A 19,128-nucleotide genomic window follows, 5' to 3' on the forward strand; every position below is an offset into this window, starting at 1 on the left:
GAACGTGAACTTACTTCTTACGGTCTTGCTCAGCGGAATTTTTCCATCTCTCATTAACAGCGACACTGATCTCCTGCAGGCTGGCAGTAGGTTTCTCTTTAAGAATCTCAACTCGGGCATCCTTCTCAAAAAGGGCGACAGGTGACAGTGGCGCTCTCATTGTACGATTACTGATCAGGTCAAAAGCTGTCAGAGCTGTACGCTTTTCTGTTATAACATTGACCATCTTTTTGTTGTTGCTGCTCTGAGCCTTAAGTTGATCTTTGTCAGTGTGACTCGGCGCCAAAGGTAAATTAATTTTAATGGGTTGCAGAGGTTCTCCTGATACTGGGTCAATAAAAGCTGTGCCCCTGCACCAGTCTTCAGCTAATATATGGGGTTTACTTGAGTCTGCACCTAATACTGGATTTTCCTCACAACTTGGCAAATATGCTGCATCATCACAACTAAGTGAGAAATTAGACTCTAGTCCACCAGGAATTTGGTTGACAATCCAGTCCTCCGCTACAGAGGACGAAGAGCTGCAGTCTGATGCCTGTCTGTGTGGTAAAAGATGTTCATTCACTGCAGCGTCACACTGTTTATGTGGACCTTTGAAACTGCTACTTGCTGCAACCTCTAATGGAGCAACATTGTTTGTTGCACTTCTCGTTTTCAAAATCTCATCATCCAGTTGTAAAGCTCCAGTCTTAAGCGTTGGTGAAAGAAATGTTTCAGAGCTGCACCGCTCCTTTGGAGAGTCCCTTCCAGGCTGATAGTGAGAAACTAGCAAAGCTTCCAATGCAATCAGCAAAGCTTCCTAAATGCAAACAGAAAACCGAAACATATTTTTTTAATGCACATAAAGCAAATTGTATTTTTCCTAAAATAACAAAAACTATTTTGACAATTTTTTTTTAATTTAGAGTTATCCCAAATACCTTGTCATGGAGAAGAACCTGGGTCTTATCAGGTGTCAGATTAACATCCACTGAAGAAGGTGAAACTGTGATTTTAAGCATTAGAATTGGGTATCGACTATGTGCTGACTCTTCCGTGTACTGCGCAGTGTAGTGTTGACGTAGCTTCTGATGACCAATCACACAATTCAGCCGTCATAAATAAAAACTAATGCTATTTGAACGAATAACACTCAAAGCTTAATTTTTTGCATGATAAAGTGTACCTTAATTATGTCTTTTTGGTGAACAGGCCGGTCGTTGACGAATATGAAGGTTTTATCTGGAACAGAAGTGCTTGTAGAAGAGTACTCTGCTCCTGGCTTGGGAAAAAATCCTTCTAAAAATATCTGAGGATGATACAAAATAAAAACTATATCAAGAAAATACAAAACAAAAGTAAAAATGTTGCCATTGCATTATCAGACAGGATAGCATGGTTGACCCAGACCTCCAAATGCACAGCTGGGTGTGCACTGCTACTAGGAGTGTGTCATCTTTGGCACCTCACGAATCAATTTAATTGTAATTCGTGTAGCTCAGATTCCATTAATACGAAATATTAAAATACGATCTTCAACATGTTTAGTTCTCCTGATGTATTATCTAGAGATTACAATATATCTATTACACACACATACCTACAGCTATGTATTTTTACAAAGACACTGTTCTCTTCATCCCCATATTAACCACCACAGAACCAAGTAGATAGTGGACACTATTCTAAACATGGACTCGTTACAATTACACAAGTGCAACTGTTTTTCATATATGTAGAGCTGCTGCAAAATAATCCACTGCGGGGCAAAAACCAAGATTTGAGTGAAAGCCTTTTTGTAAAGGAAAGAAGGTGCTGCTCTTGTGGCTCTCCTTTCCTCCTTCTCTGTTTATTGCTTTCTTTGCCAACGCAAGTCTTAACAAAAAGGTAAAAGTGATGTTAAATGTTCATTTATCTATTTAATTCATCATTCATATGTATTTTGCATTGTTTTCTGCATGTAAAAATACTGTGTTGAAATTGTTACACTGTCAAAAGCACATACCATAAATAAATAGCAGTTAATACATGTGATTGGTGTCGGCTAACTCACACATGGATGACCCTATCGGAATCAGCAGCAAAAATCCCTGATCAGAACAGTAGAGTGAAGTACATGATTTTATATATAAAATGTTCTCAAAACTACAAATCATGTTCTGTTTATTTTTGGGTTTTTTTTAAACTCTTTGGCTTTTTTCGTAGGGGCCAGTGTAACTAGCTTTTATTTAAATGCCAAAGAATATATTGTTTATTTATATTATATTTGCAAGACTTAGCCACAATGTATTTTGCAATACGGAATTTAGGCCATATTGCCTACCCCCTCTCTCAACTAAAAATATGATACTCTACTATCCGATACCGTGATGATGCATTACTTTTCCTTCAGAATTCACTAACCTCTCTTTCAAGGACACTTATAGATATGTTTTCTCCAAACTACTCAATTAAGTTGACCAAATCAGTTGCAGACCTGCCAACTTTGAAGTTATTTTATGAGTACTCATCACCCCTACACACACACCCTAAAGCTGTTCTCTTGAGCTAAAATTGATGACTCTACATAAAATTGAACAATATAACTAAAAACGCCATAATGAATGTACGCTTGTAAGACATTATGAGAGCTATTAATGTTCGACATATTCCAGGTGGTGAATAACCATGCTTATTTTTTTCCTCCAGATGGACTTGGGCTCATTATTTGCAATGCTTGCTGAAAACGTCAATAAATGAACTGCTGTTTCGGATTGGGGCACACATGTTTCATGCTTGTTCTGCTCATTAGGGTCACTTTATGGGAGTACAAATGTCAACTTGTGCCCCGAACGGAGGCAGGTATAAGTAATCATTCCAAAATTTGTCACATTTTGTTTCACAGCAATGCAACGCTCCATGAACAACACCCTGATAAAAATGTCAACCTGGTTTGCTTGATCAGTACATTTTGTCTTGAGGAAAAATAAGAAAAAACAGCTCTTTCATTCCTCCAGGGAGTCGTAAGAAAAGGTGGAAGGTTATTTTCATATCTGGGCACCAATGTGCAGCAGCAAAATAACAACAACAAAGAGAAAAATGAAAGAAACAAGGTGAAAAGGGCTGCTCTACATCTGTCCAACTAGATTAGTTAAAAGCAGCAGGTACAAAGCGCTTGTCACCTACCTTGACCAAGCGGAAAGTTACGACTCAACACTAATTCAATTACAATCAGCACAACAAAGCTTAGCTAACAAAAATCCCTAACTCTTTTTCAGGAAAGAACTAGAGGGAAACGAGCGAGGAAATAGTTGGCCAGCTACCAACTGACCACATCTGCTGGCCTGAAAACAAGTCGGTATTCTGTAAGAGGCTATCAGCTGAGCTCATGATCAACAGTAAAAGGTGCATGTTTTTATTTTATCTGCAAAAAAATTAAGACTTTGAATGTAGTTTTAACAATTAAATGACATGCTAGAAGCAAAAAATATATACTGTGCCAAGTAAGACCATGTCAGTTACTTTCAGTGCATGATTCTGAAATATTGTATGCTAACAAATCGATTAAATTAACAGGACAGGTTACAATCAGAACAAGGCTCACCAAGGTGATTGCACGTGAGTGTTTGGAAAATAGACATGTAAGTGCTGAAAATACATCAGACCATACATCGCACATTGCATCATATTGGTCTGCATTGCTGTCATGCAAATATAAGCAGACAAAAGGCTGGAATATGCTCTCGCATCACGTAGCTTGCGTCCCCTCTGACGGCGTCTTGTTTGATTTATAGTTCTGCCGTGGGGGGATGGCGCCAAAATTGTAATTCTCTTCCAAAACACTAAGGGGCAGTGTCTCCAGAAGGAGCAACCGCAGCGGTCGTTGACTAGATACTGTATTTCCTGCTTGTGAAGAGTGACGACAACCACATACTTGCCAACCCTCCCGGATTTTCCGGGAGACTCCCAAAATGCAGCGCCTCTCCCGAAAACCTCCCGGGACAAATTTTCTCCCGAAAATCTCCCGAAATTCAGGCGGAGCTGGAGGCCACGCCCCCTCCAGCTCTATGCGGACCTGAGTGAAGTGTTGACAGCCTGTTCTCACGTCCGCTTTCCCACAATATATACAGCTAATGATCGAGGGCGAGTTCTTGGTTTCTTATGTGGGTTTATTGTTAGGCAGTTTCATTAACGTCCTCCCAGCGCGGAAACAACACACAACAACAGCATTTAGTCTACGTAAAGCAGTTTGTCTGCCGTAAACAGCAATGTTGTGACACTCTTAAACAGGACAATACTGCCATCTACTGTACATGCATATGTGACCCACCCATAATGTGTCACATTTTTGTGTTGATTTATTTATTTTATTTTGTGGTTTGAATTCGTTTTTGGAGCTGTCATTCCACATTTATCAGTATTCACATTGGTCAGTAGGGGGCAGTAGGGCGTTTCTTCCCAATTGAATGCTATCACCTGCAGACCGGAAGTGTCTTGTCATTCTGATGAGCGCGACCAGTCTGTGAACAACTGAAACGTCCTGCGTGCTTTTTCCTCCTGTATAACAGGTTAGTTTTGGTGAATCAATTCACTGAATAATATCCATGTGATCTTTATAAGTTTAAGTACACATTCTGATGGTGGAGCCTAACTCTAAAGTGTTTGTGAGTTGTAGTTTGTATTTGTGAATGAATCCAGTGCACAGCTGCAGTAATCAATACAAAATGGCGACTTGAGTACGCAATGTTTATATAGGAACTTTTGATCCTAATTCAGACTCCCAAATTAGAGCTCCCGTTTTCTTATTGGTTTTATAATGTATATTTGTATAATGTGTGTGTTCTGAAATAGTGACAGAGAATAGAACAAGGATGGACAATTCAACCCTTAACTCAACAATGAGTCGATGAGTGTTATGTGTGTGTATATGTGTAAATAAATGAACACTGAAATTCAAGTATTTCTTTTATTTATTTATATATATAAATAAATAATAATTTATTATATATATATATATATATATATATATATATATAATAAAATATATATATATATATATAGCTAGAATTCACTGAAAGTCAAGTATTTTTTATATATATATATATCTTAACCACGCCCCCAACCACGCCCCCCTCAGGGGGCAAAGCAGCATCGCTTACACAAGTTACGTGACGCAAGAGTATACACCAGACTTAAGAACATGAATAAGTGGAAGCATGACCTGTTGTCTGAGGGGACCAAGATAAACTTACTTGGCTTAGACAGTGTAAAATACCCATGGCACGCATGGCACTATTCCAACATGGCAAAAACAACCCCAACACATTTCTAAGACAATTAATAACTTTAAGAAGCTAAGAGTAAAGTTGTTGGACTGGCTAAGGATGTCTCCAGACCCGAAGACTGTTGAGCAACCTCAAACGGGATGTAGAGGAACGAAAGGTGTCGAACATCTACCAGCTCTATCATGTCATCATTGTGGAGTGGAAGAGGATTTCCAAGGAAACGTGTGAAGCTCTAATTAACTCAATGCCCAGAGCGTTAAGGTAGTGCTGGACAATAATGGTGGACAAGAGGTGTCCTAGAATATTAGACTATTTGAAAATTCAATTCAAAAGGGGTCTGATTCGCTTCTCAACCTTGCAGTCGAATCATCATCCCTCAACCTTCCTCACGTCTTCCCTCTAGCAACGATAATGATCCTTCCACTGCGGCCAAAAATAGCCCCTGGGCTACACTTTGGACACCCCTACTCTGGATAATCCAATTTGAAGAGCCAAATCCGAGGACCTCATCAAACTATCCAATCTCTGCCGTATTTATTTATCTTAGTGTTTTAGTTTAGGGCCTGCAGGATCTACTAGTATTCAAATATCATGCGCTTAACTGTGTGCATACAATAGAAATGGGTGTACGAGTGGGTGTGTTGCGTGTGATCTACTAAGACTGCGTGTACAATTGAAAAGTGGTGCAGACCACCTTGTTTAAGTAAGGTTTTTGCTGTACTGCGCTGCTTTCACCACAAGGCACTCGATCATTTACTGCCCATTTATGTTATCATGCGCCTACCTGTGGTGTTTTGCTTTGTTTACAAAAAAGCAGCAGGCATGTACCACATTTTTCTGGGCATTTTAGAAGCAGTCCTGCAGTGCATCCAAGATGAAATCCATTTCCCCACCCCCTTTTTTTAGCATGGTGAAGTTGCGCTCATGGGAGAGGCTGGCACTAATGCGAATGTACACTCTAGAGTGCTGATGCAAGCTAATGCATATTGCAAAAAGTTTTTATCACTTAGGAGATATGTTAAGTAATATATATTTTATATGAAAAAAACGAACCGCCATCTGTAGCCAGTTTATAATTTCACTGATTTTATTGGTCCACAGTTTAATATTTTGCACTTTATGTGACATAGAAATGTGCAGAATTTAAAATTATCTGCCTTAGTTAACTGGATTCATATTTGTGAATTTATTCAAAAGAGAAATAACCTGTATTACATGTTGATAGTAGGACAACATGTTATTCCAGTTACTATTGTCATGAATTTTTTTATCATGTTGTTAAGACAAAATATTAAAAAAATATTTTTTTTTTTCTCTAACATAAATTTCAGTATTTGTTTAATTTGGCGCAAACAGTGTTTATTTGTGACATCTACAGTAGTGGCATCTCTGTAAAAGAAGCATAATGTGTTCATTCGTTACATTCCATGTCAGCTGATAAAAGTTTGAAGGAAGAGTTGCTACTATCGGAAATAAAGTGCTTGGCAACATGAACATATTGGATTCCTGTAAGAAAGCCAACCATCGAGCATCTTTAAATTGAACTGAACAAACCTCTGGTTCTTCTTGACGATGGTGACAGGGAAGTAGGTTGACCACTGCACTCGACCCCAGTACAGCAAGGAGGGCACTTCTATAATTAGCCACTTTGGCCTTTTGCCAAAGCACCACCTGGAACACAATACACATGAAAAAAATGAGCTGCTCATTAGACATGTATAGCTCTAATTTAACTTGCGTCCATTTAAAAGCAAGAGCAAGCAAAGTTCTGAAAAAAAAACCAAAGTATGATTTTTTTATGTAAACCAAGAGCAGTTAAAATAGCATCAATAAAAACAATCAACACCAAACCTATCCAGCTGTCTTATGTGATGATGTTGTGTTTAAAAAGCTGAACATGGAAACACAGACAAAATTAAGCTGGCGGACCTTGGCTAAAATTATAATTTAAAAGGGGACCTATGATGTATTTAATCTTTTCTGACCTTTAAACAGGGTCTCTGCTGGTTTCAACAAGTGAAATGTAAGACTTTTTAATACCATGAATAAAATGTAGGACCATTTCATTTCACATCAATACTGACAAAGAAGTATAATGTTTTAAAATGTGTTGCTGCCATTAAATTCTAAGGTAATGATTATTTGCAAAAAAAAATTACGTTTCTCAGTTCAAACATTAAATATCTTGTCTTTGCAGTGTATTCAATTGAATATAATTTGAAAAGGATTTGCGAATCGTTGTATTCTGTTTTTATTTACCATTTACACAACGTGCCAACTTCACTGGTTTTGGGTTATGTAAAAGAGCTGGTCGGATCTTTCGGTGAGGTGGCTGACTACAGTCAGCCAAATTTTAGAACGGTCTGCATTACTTTATTTACAATAAATAAATCGATTATCGATTATTGATGCTTACTAATGGATTTTTTAAACGTTCATGTCCGAATTGCCATGCATCTGAAAAATATATTATTTACCCCACCTTTACTATACACTGTCAAAAAGAAGGAATGACAACAAAATTACTTTTAAGTGTTTTTTTAATTGTCTTGTGTTTTCTATATACAAAAAAAATGGTTTATAACTAAAAGGGGAAAAGATAAGTGACATTTGCTATAATTTCATATGTGTGTGTATATATATCATTTTAATGAAAAATTACTATATCATGATTTGCGATGTATATCGTTATCAGGATATAAAATTACATATGTTTGTATCTATTTTTGTCTATCTCGCACAGCACAAGTGGGGAGCACAATTTCTTTGTTTGTAGTAAGCACAAGTTTTGGCAATAAGCAGTACTCTAAAAAGTGAGGGAATAAGACATGTAATATGACTGCATGGATGACTACGAAACAGTGTGAGTGCAGGACACAATGGCAATCATAAGTCAAATAGCAAAATAAGAAATAAAAGGTGTGTAGTTTCACATTTATGTTTTCCAGTTCATTTGTTAGAGTATTTTCTACTTCACTGAGAACTATACAAACTGCAAGGACATCAATCATGACAAAACATCCAACACCTGACAATAATTCTGATTAAATGTGTCTGAAAGCGACAGGTTGCGCGTCATTATATATATTTTTGAAATCATGCACTCCATAGTTGGGCATGTGCCAAATATTTGATGTACAGTTAGCACATGAAAACAGATCGCTCCTCTAAACAGCTCATAAAGACGCTGTGAAACATGACACAGGCTGAATGAACGGCAGAGGTTAATGTAAAGGATAGGGGCAAGTGAGAACCGAATGTTCAAAATGTGGGCATTACTCTCCGTTAACAACCTTGAAAGCAATTTCTAGGAATGTCATACAGTTGTTATGTGCCTCCCCTCCCCACTTTGACCCACATAAGGCTGCAAACTGCTGCAGAAACCAAAACTACAGCTGAGTCCAGTAACTTACTCAAGCAACATAATCAGCTAAATTTGAGTTCACGGTCAATGATATGTGTTTGGAACACCTGACAGTGATGATTAGCTGTGGTGAGAAAGAGTCAGAGGGATGGGAATGTGGAGTTGCTAAATACTTCTACAGTTGTAGAGCTTGTATAAAGACTTGGATGGTCTGCAAGTATTGGCTTTTAAAAACTAAAAACTAAAAACCATTGTGTTACTTTTTGTTGTCCCAACTTAGATTATATCCATCCATCCATTTTCTACCACTTGTCCCTCTCGGGGTTGCTGGATCCTATCCCAGTTGCACTCGGGCGGAAGGCTGCGTACACCCTGGACAAGTCGCCACCTCATCGCAGGGTCAACATAGATAGACAACATTCACACTCACATTCACACACTAGGGCCACTTTAGTGTTGCCAATCGACCTATCTCCAGGTGAACGTCTTTGAAGGCGGGAGGAAGCCAGTGTACCCAGGACCTTCTTATTGTGAGGCACACGCACTAACCCCTAGTTCACCGTGCTGCCCAACTTAGATTATAATCGATTCTAAAAGTGACTGTACTTAATAAAGCAGTGGTTTTCAAACTCCCCCCCAAGTAACAACTCAGAAAAAAGTTGGCTCTCCAAATACAACCATAATGATCAACAATAGAATGCAGTAGTGTAGTAGGCCTAAGTATTCATTAAAACAAGGCAGATGTTTATCTAACAAGTGCATTTAAATGTTTTGGCCACTGTAACAATACTCACCGTTTGAACCATCTGGGAATCGACACCAGTACTAGACGGTACCAATTTTCAGTACCTTTGTGTGTGTTCATGCGGTAATAAATGTAAATTTGTTTGATAAATAAATCACATCTTTTTATAGAACACTGAGCTATTAATGATAACTGTGCTGCCCTGTTATATCTGGTTTTCTTACACTTGTGAGTCTGATTTGCAAGTATGCATCCATTTCATTTTATTCTACGTGTGTTGCCGTGGACAGAAAATAGTCTTTGCCGTTAAGCTGAATGTGCCAGTATTGTCTTTTTTTTAGCTTTACAAAGTGTTTATACTGTAAGTATTGTATTTATTCCACATCAGCTGTTTGATTGAAATGTGCATCTTTGTTGCGGGTTCGCTTACCAAATTTAGAAGTGATACAATTGCCATGTAAAATTGCTAATGCTAATTGGTAGCATGTATATGGCATATTAAATGTAAATTAACATTGAGCTAGCGCATTTTGAAAAAAAAAGAGCCTTACTTTTGGGCATTTTGAATCATGCTTATTTTGTTGGTATAGACAATTGCAACTTTACCTACAGGCAGTCGGCTACGAATAGGCGTGTTCCCCCCGAAGTGCTTGAGCCAATATCAAGTATACAACCGGACTTGATGTCATGTGCTACAAACGTAACGAAATATGGTACAGGTGATATTTTACATAAATTGGTGCTCTGCAATACCGACTGAAGTTGGTCAGTATGTATGTACTGACTTCGGTACCCATCCTTAGCCAAGAAGACAAGAACAGAAAGTTACATTTCAACTCTAAGTTCCCATAAATGGAACAGACTTCCAAAGCTATACACGGACTGCCTAATTTTGAACTAAATTGGCACTTTTCTTGACCACAGATCTTGACTGTACATCTGTTTCCTGACACTGTTGATTTGCATACAGTATGATGTTTATCAATTATCAGCCCAACCCCCGTAACAATTCCCCACAAAGCCCTATCAAATCAAATCAAATCAACTTTATTTAACCAAATAAACCATGACCATGAAGTAAAAAGACTTAAGTAACTTTGGTTCTGGAATGCAGAAAATGTAACCAAATTTTGAATGCAAATTTTAATGAAAATGTATTGTCACTATCTACAACTTAAATGTATATAATTGATTAAGAAATGTATTACTATTCTGCCAAAGATGCAGCGAAAACTACATTTAAAGAATATATGCAATGTAAATAGGATGGCGACGATGTGACAAAGTAAATCCAGTACTTCACACAGACTTTACCTATTGTATATTGCTTTAGTTGTATTGTGTTGTATTATCATTCGCTCCAAACTCAAGAAGGCTTATTAGCATCATATCTGAAGATTACTGAGGACACCTAGTGGCTGTACTTAGGGATGTTATTGCTGTTCAACAAGCTGACACAACACAGCTAAAATACATTATTTTTCATACACAGAGCTAAAAATGTAAAAAGAAATACTGTAACTTGTACGTTGGTGGTACAATTGCACATACTTAAGTGATGAAGAAATGATGGAAAGTAGAACTGGCTTCAGAAATGACTAAAACAAGACTGACATAATTATACTGCATTAAATATGTGAAGAGGCTGACCTTATTATGGATAAGTGTGAGTCTTAAGTCAGGTTTTATAATGGCGTAGGCCATCATCAGATCCTGCACTTTTTTCAGTTCATCCTTGCATCTCTTAGCAGACGAGAAGTACTGTCGCCTCACGGGAAGATTCTTGAAAAGCTTTAGTGCACAAACTGTTGTACCTAAAAAATATGAAGAGCAGTGACATGTAAACAAACTCAGTTACCAATTTATTAAATGTGACTGTTCACAAATCATAAACAAGTTATAAAGTTCCGATTAGTTATTGTTTCAGTTTTACAGTTCCTGATTTCATTGCTTACAGCCAAAAGGAATAATGCCTTGCCTTGGCCAATGTGACTCGGCTTCTGAGAAAGGATGTGCCCTTGGAAGTTAAGCACATACTGGGTGCTGATGTGATCATCCTCAGTCTTTGTGGTGATGGCAACCTGGAGTGGAACAGCACATTGACAATCATCATCGCCACACTAACTTGGAAACAAACACATTTCAAAGTTTAGTCTACAACCCCTAAATACTGTTAAATGAAAACACATTGTGATAATAATGAATCAAAGTGAACTCAAATCGAAACAGAATCTATTAGTGTCTGCGTAGTAACCACAGCAGTGAAGCACTGTCAACAACAACATTATACAGTATATAAACCGTATACTGTACTGTATATATTTATATGTTTTAGGGCTGTCAAAACAATTGAAATGTAATATATATACATGGTATATGCACAGTATGTCGCAAATGTCACACAAAGTTTAAAATAACCCGTGAAAATACAACAAACATGACAACACAAATATTTTAATAAAACAAACTATGTACAAAAAGAGGAAAGACTGTCACAGGTTCAAAAATTATATATTATTGCCCATTCATACGTCTCTAGCAAAAGTCAAAAGGTAATGTGCAAGCAATGGTTAGTTGCAGATATGTCGACGACTGCTTGTGTCAGTGTGACGGTCAGTCATTCCGAGGCGTGTCAAGACAATCAGGTTGCGCAGTATAGGAAGGAGTCAGGTACAGATGTGAGGTTACAGTGCTAGGTAATGTATTTTGGTACGGTGGTACCTCAAATTACGAGTACCTTAACTTGCGAGTAATTTGAGATATGAGCTCTCTCTCAGCTTTTTGTTATGATTTCGGTTGCAAGTAATCCTTGAGTTACAAGAATTTTCAGTTGGTGAAAGTAATATTTGTAACAAGGTTGTGCCATCTGATCAATAAAGAGTTAATCAGTCGATCACTACTAGAGATGTCTCGATCATGATCATGTGATCGAATTTGTCTTTCTTAACTCATCTGTGATCGGTTAATCAGCTGTGTCTCAGTTAGGGCTGCAAATGATTCATCAAGTAAATTGATCAACTCAATTAGAAAAAGACATTGACTTGTATTCTGTTGCTTTGATAATTTGTTTAATGAGTACAATAAGCACAAGACTGCTCCAATAGCTGGTTTTCCAACATGTGACTTCTTCCCAGATAATCAGTGGTGGTCGACCAAGCAAAGATGGCTGTTGTACAGCAAGCAGTGCGCAAAATAATCTGAGTACAAAAGAGGCTAAATCTTCCTGCAAAAAGCAGATACGAACAAATAAATCAAACTATGCAATGAAATAGATCCCTATACTTAAGCAAAAAAAGATTTGTGGAGTGATATCAAGGATTATGTCGGTTGCGTTACCAGACATATCGAACGATTGTGATCCAGATGCCATTCTACACGACAAAACAGATGGAAACTGGAAGAAGCATGGAAGTCTACAACTTCTTTGTGTGTGGCTGGATCAAGGAAATTGCTATCATGACTGTCCGAGATAAATATGCATACCGGTAGTTTTTGCTTGGGTAAGGTTGCATTTCATGATTTAACTTTGTGTCTAAGCTGCCATGTTTGTTGCTGTTGCACGCGCCGTTTACGAGTAGAGTGTTTTTCCTCGTCTTTATCAAAATATAACTATAGATGTCAACACTGTGTATGTGCTGAAAGCTTCATATACGATTGTTGCCTTTGGTAAAAGCCCAATAACTATTTTAGATTTTGCTCACGTTTGCTTTCTTTTATTGAGACACGCAGTTAATGCTTTTCGAAACACTTAGCAAGTGTTTAAGAAATACAAATACCAGCAACATCAAGATATTACTTAAATGGGAAATAACAACTGTTAAAAGTATATCAAACAAACCTTTAACAAAGTGATCACTGCAAACTCATGCATTCTTCAACTCTGCTCCCTTGGACTGGAGTGTGAGCTGTATGATTTTCAAATCGTCGTTTTCACAAATCTTGCACTTTTCCGCCCCTTTTGACAACCTCTCGAGGAACTCTGAAGAAACGTTTATGCTTTCCGCGATTTGAACGGTTTGTACAGCCGAAAACAACACAACTATAGACATTTTATCTTCAAGAAAGGCTAAATGGCGCCTAGCACCCATTGAAAACAGAGCGAGCTTGACCACCACCAGCATTTATTGGGCGGGACGTAAGTCGGACGTGGCATCAGTAACATCCCAGCAATAGAGCGCACATGATGGCGGTCCACCTCTATACTATAGCAGCCAAATGCAGATAAAGAGAGATAACTCAAAAAAACAACAACAAGAAAGTGGACAAGAGAGAAGAGGAGAGAAGCTGTCAAAGAGGTTGTATTGTTTAAAACACTCAAGAAGTAAGTAGTCTCTGGATACAGGAAAGCTTTGAGGGCAAACCTCAAATTATTTAAATAGGAGCCAATAGTAGCTTTTTTGTGTAGTTACTGAGCACTAGACACTTTATTATTTTTTTAAATTGTATATAGCATTAAATACCACAAATACATCATCTAATTTACAACAATACTAGCCAGTTTTAAATGTAATTAGATAAGTTTATGAAAATGTGTTTACTTTAGTTATTCGCCATAAAACATTCAGATCTGTGATCTATTGTCAAAGTATCGGATCGTGACTCGACATCAGATCAGATCTGATGCCAAAAAATATTGATCAGGATGTCCCTAGTAAATACTGTACAATATTAATATATTATTCCATAAAATGAATTTTGTTTTTTGTAGTACATGTTATTGTAATGGTTTTCAAACATAATGTATTATCTAAATGTTAGTTTTTCTAACGAAAAAGCATTTTACATTTCAAAATTGTCAAAGGGCCAACCACGGATTACATTTATTTCAATGTATTTCAATGGGTGGGGCTGCTTTGAGAGTGTTGTAAGTTACGAGCTTGGTTGTGGAATGCAATGCGCTCGCAGGTTGAGGTACCACGTATTGTTGAAGTTCATAATTTTGAGGTTTGTGAATCAACTTGCTCGCCTTAACTATGATTGGTGCGTAATGAGTACGTTTTGTGTTGTGACGAGCACTAGTCACAGTAAAATGTGTGTGCGGTGTTGGATCTGGTGACCACTGCTGGCGTGTAAAGAGAGACAATAAAATGTAAAAAGAACGTCAGACTGTGTGTGTCTCTGTCTGGATCGCTGCATTAATGTGTCAATGAATTGTTTTAGCACCCAAATGAGCAAAGGATACCTACTTTTTTTGGTCCGGTTATTGTTGTACAGGTTGGGTTGGTACCTGTGCCATTAAGGAACAAAGTTTTGTTGCCCGTCCATAATGACTAGTAGGGTTTTCATTCAATTCATTATCTTTAACACAGAAGTTTGCCCACGATAATTTTCTCTTTACTCTTTGCTGCAGCTGGCAGTAGCAGACTCATGTGTTGTAAATACGCTTTACTGTTTGTTGAAGGAGGAGGCAAAGGCAGTGCTGCATTTAATTATAATGTATCATGTGAACGTACATGTGTGAATCGTGATTACAATCTTTTACTGATTAATCGTGCAGCATTAACAGACAACACCACACTTGTTGTTGTGCCTCTTTTCTTTCCAGAAGTGGCTTCCCCTGTCAGTCACTCAAAGACATTGGAAACAGTGTTGCAGATGTCACGATAAAAACATGCATCCAGCACTCTGAAATAAGTCGCTTTTAGTAAGGGTATAATATGCAGACATGGCAACACTGGACAAAGAATCAGCCTGAAGGAGACAAAGTCCCCAAAGTGAATACTGTCCAATAACATATTACATAAAACTACTTTAGTTGTTTGTAGTACATTCAAACTTTATTTCTTATCTAAAATTTGTTTTTTCTTTTAAAAAAGGGATGCTACATGTTAAAACTAAGGTGTTTTGGGAGGGCCAAACACATCTCTTATTGATTTCAATTCATTTCAATGAGCGAGGTTGTTTTAAGATACGAGTAATCCGAGTTACCAGCTTGGTCGTGGAACGAATCGTGCTCATAAGTTGAGGACGGTACCACTGGAGGAGAAAACATGCCTTAAAACCAATTAATGAATGACAATTGAGATAATTCTGTGCTTGTCAAAGTAAAGCAGGTATCTTTTTAACAAATTCTAAAAAATATACTGATTTTATATCCCGAAAATCAATTTATACAATTTAATGTAAAATATTGGTTTAACTCACCTCTGCCACAGCACAAATGGACCCGAGTGCCTCGCCTCTGAAACCATATGTCTCAAGATGCTCCAGGTCTTCATGGCTCTGTATCTTGGAAGTGAAGTGTTTAACAGCCATCACAGAAGAATCTGCAGCTTTGATTCCATGACCGTTGTCCCTTATCTCAATCCGGTCTAAGCCATAGTTGTCCTGCAAATGAAAAATGAAAAGGAAGTAATGTCAATCACAAATTAATGTCAGATGCGTGTGTGAGTACAGATATAAAACTAACTAAAAGTGTGACCAAGTATTGATATGGCTAACTGTCGCAATATTTAACCTTACAATGGATTGTTGACTTACTCTCACCATGTCATTTTTTTTAATTTTTATTAAACTATAGAATCTATAAACTTTCAGCTATCAAATATAAACCTCTGGAGAGTACACTCAAAACAGCAAAGAGAGCATCAGACATAAAAATCTTTATAAAAAAAACAACTGGGAAATTAACTCAAATGTACTGAAAACCAGGGTAAAATAAAAAACCAACACAAGTACACACATCAGTCTTTCCCCTACATTACCGGTAATTTATTTGTGGGGCGCTGCCATAATATTGAAATATGTGGCGGATTGTAACTCTGCTTCTTAACACACATCATACGCAATGGTCAAATTTAGTAGGGGTGTCCTGAACCGATATTGATATCTGATATCAGTCCAATATGAGCAGAAAAAACAAGTATCTGATGATATTGGTTAGCATGTAAAATCTCCACTATAAGCTCCGACACAAGCAGTCCTGCAGCGTTTTTTTACTTGGGTAAAGCTGGACAGCCAGTTAACATCTTAATGTTCTCCAATAAGCACAAAATGTTGGACTTTTCTTGTATTTTAGTGAAGTTACTTACAAAATGTAAACATGGTAGAATATAGGCTACTATGAGCTAGCAGCTACACAACAGCTAAGCATGCAATACAAGCTAGACATACATAACAAGTGTCCTTAATTGAACAATAATGCAGTCTACAACACGACATTTGTCAACATAAACAAGTATGAAATAATTATAGTTGCATATTACATCTCCATGGCAGAAGCCGTACACATCATTAAGATTGAAATTGCACATTTAACATGTGTCCATTTATAAAAAATACAAATAAATAAATAAACATGTAACTGTTCGCCGTAACTCAGGTCAGGACATACACACACCACCGCTGTGCGCTCTATAGCAGTGTCTGCACATTTAAAGCTCCTGGCGCTCCATTGGGTCTGGATTTTATCATTTTTTTATTACTTACACTCATTAAATCATTTTTCCTTATCCATAGGGCCGCGGCCCGAGCGCCTCCTGAAGGGCCGCCAAAAAATATCTGTTTCACAGCTGTGGTCTGTACGGGCCAGAGCGGTACTCGGTTGTAATACACATCTCCACTACTTGTGGCAATATTGACAATCTTAAACAAACAGAAAAAGTCTGGAACTAAAGCCAGAGAGAAGTTTTCTAAGCGCAAAAATTATGACTAAAGTGGTGAAGATGTATTTTCATTTGCACTTTAACTTTATTGTGTTTTGTTTAGAAACATATTCATTATTAATGTTGTTTATTTATTTTAGCACAACATACTTGTATGTACAAACCCCGTTTCCATATGAGTTGGGAAATTGTGTTAGATGTAAATATAAGCGGAATACAATGATTTGCAAATCATTTTCAACCCATATTCAGTTGAATATGCTACAAAGACAACATATTTGATGTTCAAACTGATAAACTTTTTTTTTTTTTTTGCAAATAATCATTAACTTTAGAATTTGATGCCAGCAACACGTGACAATGAAGTTGGGAAAGGTGGCAATAAATACTGATAAAGTTGAGGAATGCTCATCAAACACTTATTTGGAACATCCCACAGGTGTGCAAGCTAATTGGGAACAGGTGGGTGCCATGATTGGGTATAAAAACAGCTTCCCAAAAAATGCTCAGTCTTTCACAAGAAAGGATGGGGCGAGGTACACCCCTTTGTCCACAACTGCGTGAGCAAATAGTCAAACAGTTTAAGAACAACGTTTCTCAAAGCGCAATTGCAAGAAATTTAGGGATTTCAACATCTACGATCCATAATATCATCAAAAGGTTCAGAGAATCTGGAGAAATCACTCCACATAAGCGGCATGGCTGGAAACCAACATTGAATGACCGTGACCTTCGATCTCTCAGACGGCACTGTATCAAAAACCGACATTACTCTCTAAAAGATATCACCACATGGGCTCAGGAACACTTCAGAAAACCACTGTCACTAAATATAGTTCGTCGCTACATCTGTAAGTGCAAGTTAAAGCTCTACTATGCAAAGCGGAAGCCATTTATCAACAACATCCAAAAACGCCGCCGGCTTCTCTGGGCCCGAGATCATCTAAGATGGACTCATGCAAAGTGGAAAAGTGTTCTGTGGTCTGACGAGTCAAAATTTTAAATTGTTTTTGTAAATATTCGACATCGTGTCATCCGGACCAAAGGGGAAGCGAACCATCCAGACTGTTATCGACGCAAAGTTCAAAAGCCAGCATCTGTGATGGTATGGGGGTGCATTAGTGCCCAAGGCATGGGTAACTTACACATCTGTGAAGGCACCATTAATGCTGAAAGGTACATACAGGTTTTGGAACAACATATGCTGCCATCTAAGCGCCGTCTTTTTCATGGACGCCCCTGCTTATTTCAGCAAGACAATGCCAAGCCACATTCAGCACGTGTTACAACAGCGTGGCTTCGTAAAAAAAGAGTGCGGGTACTTTCCTGGCCCGCCTGCAGTCCAGACCTGTCTCCCATCCCTTGTGTGGCGCATTATGAAGCGTAAAATACGACAGCGGAGACCCCGGACTGTTGAACGACTGAAGCTCTACATAAAGCAAGAATGGGAAATAATTCCACTTTCAAAGCTTCAACAATTAGTTTCCTCAGTTCCCAATCGTTTATTGAGTGTTGTTAAAAGAAAAAGTGATGTACACAGTGGTGAACATGCCCTTTCCCAACTACTTTGGCATGTGTTGCAGCCATGAAATTGTAAGTTAATTATTATTTACAAAAAAAAAATAAAGTTTATGAGTTTGAACATCAAATATCTTCTACCGCTTGTCCCTCTCGGGATCGCCGGGGTGCTGGAGCACATCCCAGCTGCATTTGGGCGGAAGGCGGGGTACACCCTGGACAAGTCGCCATCTCATCGCAGGGCCAACACAGACAGACAGACGAACCGTTCACAGTCAATATAATTAGTTGAAAAAACGCCAACAAGGTACTTTACCAGCTTTACGTCAATAGTTGAAGCCCCAGCATCAAGAGAATTCTCCAAGAGTTCTTTCACAACATTCGTCACAGACGTGATGACCTGCGAGCTGGACAACAGCCGCACGGTGTCTGGAGGTAGTTGCTTCATGACTTTAAGAAAATAACTTTTAATTACCGTGCTGGAGATTTACGAGTTTATAGTAACTTGAGTGTAACATTAGATAACCGAATGTTGAGTGGATATTCTTAACAAACGCTTCATGGATGTTTTCTTCCGGACACAAGACACAGCGGAAGCGTTCTTATTCCCGCCCGCTCCGATCAACATTGATTGGCTGTAAGTGACATGTGGGC

General features: G+C 38.0%; 1 protein-coding gene across 1 annotated transcript in view; it reads right to left on the reverse strand.

Annotated features, from left to right (window-relative positions):
- pms1 (PMS1 homolog 1, mismatch repair system component) overlaps positions 1-19,081 on the reverse strand; it is a 34,977-nt gene extending 15,896 nt beyond the window's left edge. Inside the window, exons 1-8 of the mRNA XM_061926248.1 lie at positions 18,791-19,081; positions 15,497-15,679; positions 11,331-11,433; positions 11,003-11,166; positions 6,798-6,914; positions 1,166-1,288; positions 921-1,067; positions 15-799 (exon numbers count right to left, since the gene is read on the reverse strand). Of these exons, the coding sequence (XP_061782232.1) occupies positions 15-799; positions 921-1,067; positions 1,166-1,288; positions 6,798-6,914; positions 11,003-11,166; positions 11,331-11,433; positions 15,497-15,679; positions 18,791-18,922 (1,754 nt within the window). The 5' untranslated portion in view covers positions 18,923-19,081. The remainder of the gene's footprint in view (positions 1-14; positions 800-920; positions 1,068-1,165; positions 1,289-6,797; positions 6,915-11,002; positions 11,167-11,330; positions 11,434-15,496; positions 15,680-18,790) is intronic.
- Between the last annotated feature and the right edge of the window lie 47 nt (positions 19,082-19,128).

The sequence above is a fragment of the Nerophis lumbriciformis genome, linkage group LG31 (genome assembly GCF_033978685.3).
Source record: "Nerophis lumbriciformis linkage group LG31, RoL_Nlum_v2.1, whole genome shotgun sequence".
NCBI classification, from domain to species: Eukaryota; Metazoa; Chordata; class Actinopteri; order Syngnathiformes; family Syngnathidae; genus Nerophis; species Nerophis lumbriciformis.